Here is a 4204-nt window from a genome sequence, read left to right as displayed (position 1 = left end):
GACGATTACGTCTATTTATAGGTTTAAAAACCTTGTTCTAATCAAAGTCTAATAGAAGTAATACAGTAAGGTTAAAACACCTTATTCTAATCAAATATCAAATAAAAGAAGTAAACCTCGGCCTTCGCCCTCGCAGATCCCCCTATCTTGCCACTTGTATTTAATTTTAATAGGAATTTTGGTCACACAGCTCTAACAAATATGTATACTATTATTTAAGTTATGATTGAATTGGTGTCACTAGTCAACCAAAATCTAACTCGATTGAGAAATAATGAAATGTTATACATTTTAATATTATAATACACAATTTATTACACCCATCAATTGTATATCCTAATAATATTGTTGATTCATTTTGTCTCACAAATTAACTCGACATCAACTAAAAATTGATGTCAACATTATTATAAACAATTGTAGTGCATTTAATATAATTAATCTAATCTGTTTATGTGTTCAAATTTGGTTTGCTCAAAATTTAATCTAATTTTTTGATTTTAATATTATATACATTGCAGATGTAATTAATATATATTTTTCATATTAATTAGACTGGCATCCATAATACCAATTTATTTATATGTTTGGAAAAGCTAATTTACATGATAACAGCCACACAACGAGGTTAATTTTTATAGATAATAGCACTCAGGACATAATACCTCTTATATATAAACACAAACAGATATATATATATATATAGGAAACAACAAGAACGAGTACTGATCCACAGGAATATTCATGCAACTGGATAGGAAGGTTTCTTGGCAATGCCACAAAGACCTTTTTTGGAATGAACATCTCTCTTGATCCTCATGTAACCACTTTCACCCCAGGATTTGCCCCATGAGTTCTTCACTAACCAGTACTTAATCCCATCTTCACTTGTTCCATACCCTACGACAGTAACAGCATGGTTTAACCTGGTTCGGCATGGTCCTCCATAAACACCTCCTGAATAAAACTGAAATCCATATCCACTGCAATCAAGGGCCACTGCAACAGGTTGCCGGCTTGCGGCCTTTAAGAGAGCTTCTTCATTGTCGCGAGGTACATCTTCGTATCCAGTGATCTGCGCAGCTCTGAAAGTTTCTTTTCGACGGCTGCATTTCCCGTCCTTTCCGGTGTATGGGTATTTTGATTCCTTGGCGAGACCCTGGTTTCTACCAATGTATTCGAATCCGTCGTCCATCCAACCAGCATCGCAGCCTCGGGTACTTTCGGTCCTGGCGCAATCCACCAGTTGTTGCTCGGAGAGCGAGACCAACTTTCCAGTTTTAATCTTTATGACGCCTTCTACAGCTGCGACAGTTGAGAATGCCCAGCAACTTCCTACATAAACATGCAAAAAACAATTTAAACATAAGTAAACTACTAATTATTAATTTACTAAACTTCTAGGGCTAAGTTTATATCTCTTACCACAAGAACCTTGGTCCTTGATCTCAGTGACAGCCCCTTTCTTCCTCCAGTCGATGCTATCCGGGACATTAATCAGGTTTTCATATCGAAACCTTTTAATTTTATGTGAAACATTTTTAGAAGAGAACATGTATCCAGCAAAGTTCGTTAGGAATTCTTCATTGGTTAAGTCAGCAAATTCATTGGTACTTAACTTATAAGTTTGATTCCCCATTTTATTGAAGTTTTCTATGAATTCCAGATTGTTTTTGAATATCTGAAAACGCATAGGCTCCTCTTCCTGCATCTCATAGGTTCGTCCATGCTCAACCATCCATTGCTTGTATTTCTCAGCAACGAAGGCTTCATCCAATATGCGGGACATGGCAGATGCCAGAGCCCCAGAAACAGTCAACATGAAAATAAGAAACTTAGTTTTGAGTGCGAAAGCCATTGCTCAATGGTCAGGCCTTACAGCTGATGTGAAGAAGCAGAGCATACCAGCTATCTATTTATAGATGATCCATAGCTACCGCAACTTATACTGCAATAACCTTATTGGCCACAAAAAATAGCAGTAGGAATTAGCTTTGCAAGAAAGTTTTAATTTAATGGTAAATGGTGATTGATAAGGAAAGGGTTTACTAATGAACTTTTGTTGACTTTCCCCACGTGTGGGTATTAGATAAGTACTTTATTAAATTGAGGCCGACAAAAGCAAATTTGACTGAACTTTTTTAGTTTTGTCATATATGAAAAAAAAAAACACTTTTAGTGAATCTGTTTTTTTTCCATTAACATATTTTATTAAGAGTTTAATCTTAAAGTCATTTTGGTATCTTAAAGAGTTTAATCTTTGTTGTCAATTTTTTTTCCTAATTTATAATATATATAGAAGGAGTGGAGGAGCTGTAAACATGATTTTAACTTGATATACTACAAAATTTTCAAGCTTCTTCCACTTTTGGCAGGAAAAAAAAATCAAGGTTTTGCATTCAAAATAGAAAAAAAACGCATGTAAATAAGTTGATTACACGAGCAAATTAAGAATAATCATTTATCACAACCAATAGATTATATTGGGATAAATCCGATCAAGCAAAGGACAAATAAAATAATGAAGAAACATAAAAGATCGAACATACAAATTTTACGTGGAAAAACTCCTTCGAAGAAGATAAAAAATCATGGGCAAAGATAATTTCACTAAATCAGTAAAAACGAAGAGTACAAGGATGGAAATAAAAACTAAACCCTGAAAACCTGAAAATAAGAACCCTAAAAACTTAAACACAAAATTCCCTAAAAACTTGTAAAAACTAATACCTAAATGTGTTATGGGTTAATCTTTTAAGGTTGTAGAAGGTCTATTTATAGGTTAAATTCGTAAGTCAAATAATATTAAAATAATCTATACTAATTAGAGTTTAAGTGGGAAACTAAAACAATATTTAATTGAAAGAAGTAATGCCAAGAAAATTGAGGTAGTCATCGCCACGCCGTGACCTGACTTTATTTTTGTCGTGACGAAATATGGTTATGTCGTCGGGATGAAGCTTGTTTTTTCGTCATGACGCCGACTACTTGTCAGGACAAAGAGCTACTCCTTGTTGCAACGTCACACACTGGTTATGTTGAAATGTAAGACATACTGATATTAACTAAGTTCAAGTTGTGCTTGAACTTTGAAACCAGAAGACTTCTAGTCTTCAACTTATGCATTGCGAAATCAAACCTGAGTCGGGTCTACTTTCTATGAATGCGGTGCTTTGTCTTTCCAAAACCTACACTCAAAAGAGAACTTCTTTTATTCAAAACAATCATATCTTTTTCCTTCCTATGACCAAGTTGCCTCTGTTTCAAACGAGTCGACTCTAACTCCTTAACAGATGAGGGATATGCTTTTTAACCAATCACTGTTGATCCTTACAGAACATAAAGACTTCCAGTCTTTCTACCTTTCATCAAAACATGAGCCCCATGATATACCTTAATGCCACTTGACGTGATGTTAATTTTATAGCCCTTTGAGTCCAAATTTCCCAAGGAGATGAGATTTCTCTTTAAATTAGGCAAATACCTGATATTTGATAGTGGCCTAATTGTCTTGTCGTGCATCCTAATCTGAACAGTACCAACACCAATTACCTTATAGGATAAGCCATTCCCCATATGCACAACTCCACCTTCAACTGAATTGTATGTGGAGAACCAGTCCCTGTTGGGACACATGTGGAAAGAACACCTCGAATCCAAGATCCTCTCGGACGTAAGCTTGAAGCTTTTGCTTGTCGACAGTAACAAGAAATCGTCACCCTTTTTGTTGACCAAATTAGCATAAAGTAATTCTTTCTCATTGTTCTTAGCAAGCCTCTTATTTCGTAGCTTGTAACAATCTACCTTGACATGACCTAACTTCTTACAATAGTGACATCTTTTATCTCGATTCCTAGATCTATCGAAGTTGATGCTTGCCTATCAGACTTGCTATCCTAACCAAACTCATTGTCGAGTTTGCCTTTACTCAACAAGGATCCTTCACATCCTCGAATGAGAATTTATCTCCACCATAAATTAAGGTCTTCCTAAAAAACTTGTATGAAGGGGTAAAGAACACAATAATAACATAGTCTTATCTTCATCATCAAGCTGAACCTTAACATTCTTTAAATCATTCAAAAGAATAATAAATTGACTAATGTGATCTCTGAAGTGCTCACATTCGTTCATGCAGGAAATGTATAGTCGTTGTTTCGACACCAATCGGTTAGATAGAGACTTTGTCGCGTAAAGAGTTTCT

At 35.1% G+C, this 4204-nt stretch overlaps 1 protein-coding gene across 1 annotated transcript; it reads right to left on the bottom strand.

The window, feature by feature from the left end:
* Positions 1–550: 550 nt before the first annotated feature.
* Positions 551–1901, bottom strand: LOC121226777 (zingipain-2). The gene is made up of 2 exons (XM_041110432.1): positions 1426–1901; positions 551–1335 (listed from the first exon to the last, which is right to left on the bottom strand). The coding sequence occupies exons 1-2, from the start codon at positions 1856–1858 to the stop codon at positions 743–745; spliced, it is 1026 nt and encodes a 341-aa protein (XP_040966366.1). The 5' UTR covers positions 1859–1901; the 3' UTR covers positions 551–742.
* Positions 1902–4204: the final 2303 nt, after the last annotated feature.

The sequence above is a fragment of the Gossypium hirsutum genome, unplaced genomic scaffold (genome assembly GCF_007990345.1).
Source record: "Gossypium hirsutum isolate 1008001.06 unplaced genomic scaffold, Gossypium_hirsutum_v2.1 scaffold_413, whole genome shotgun sequence".
In the NCBI taxonomy this organism is placed as follows: Eukaryota; Viridiplantae; Streptophyta; class Magnoliopsida; order Malvales; family Malvaceae; genus Gossypium; species Gossypium hirsutum.
This window is presented reverse-complemented; position numbering and strand designations above follow the sequence as displayed.

Bases quoted from the DNA above. Each gene is read 5' to 3' on its own strand.
- LOC121226777 (XM_041110432.1), bottom strand. From the start codon at position 1,858: ATGGCTTTCGCACTCAAAACTAAGTTTCTTATTTTCATGTTGACTGTT. The intron at 1,336-1,425 runs GTAAGAGATATA...ATGTTTATGTAG, and splicing joins CAAGGACCAAGGTTCTTGTG to GAAGTTGCTGGGCATTCTCA.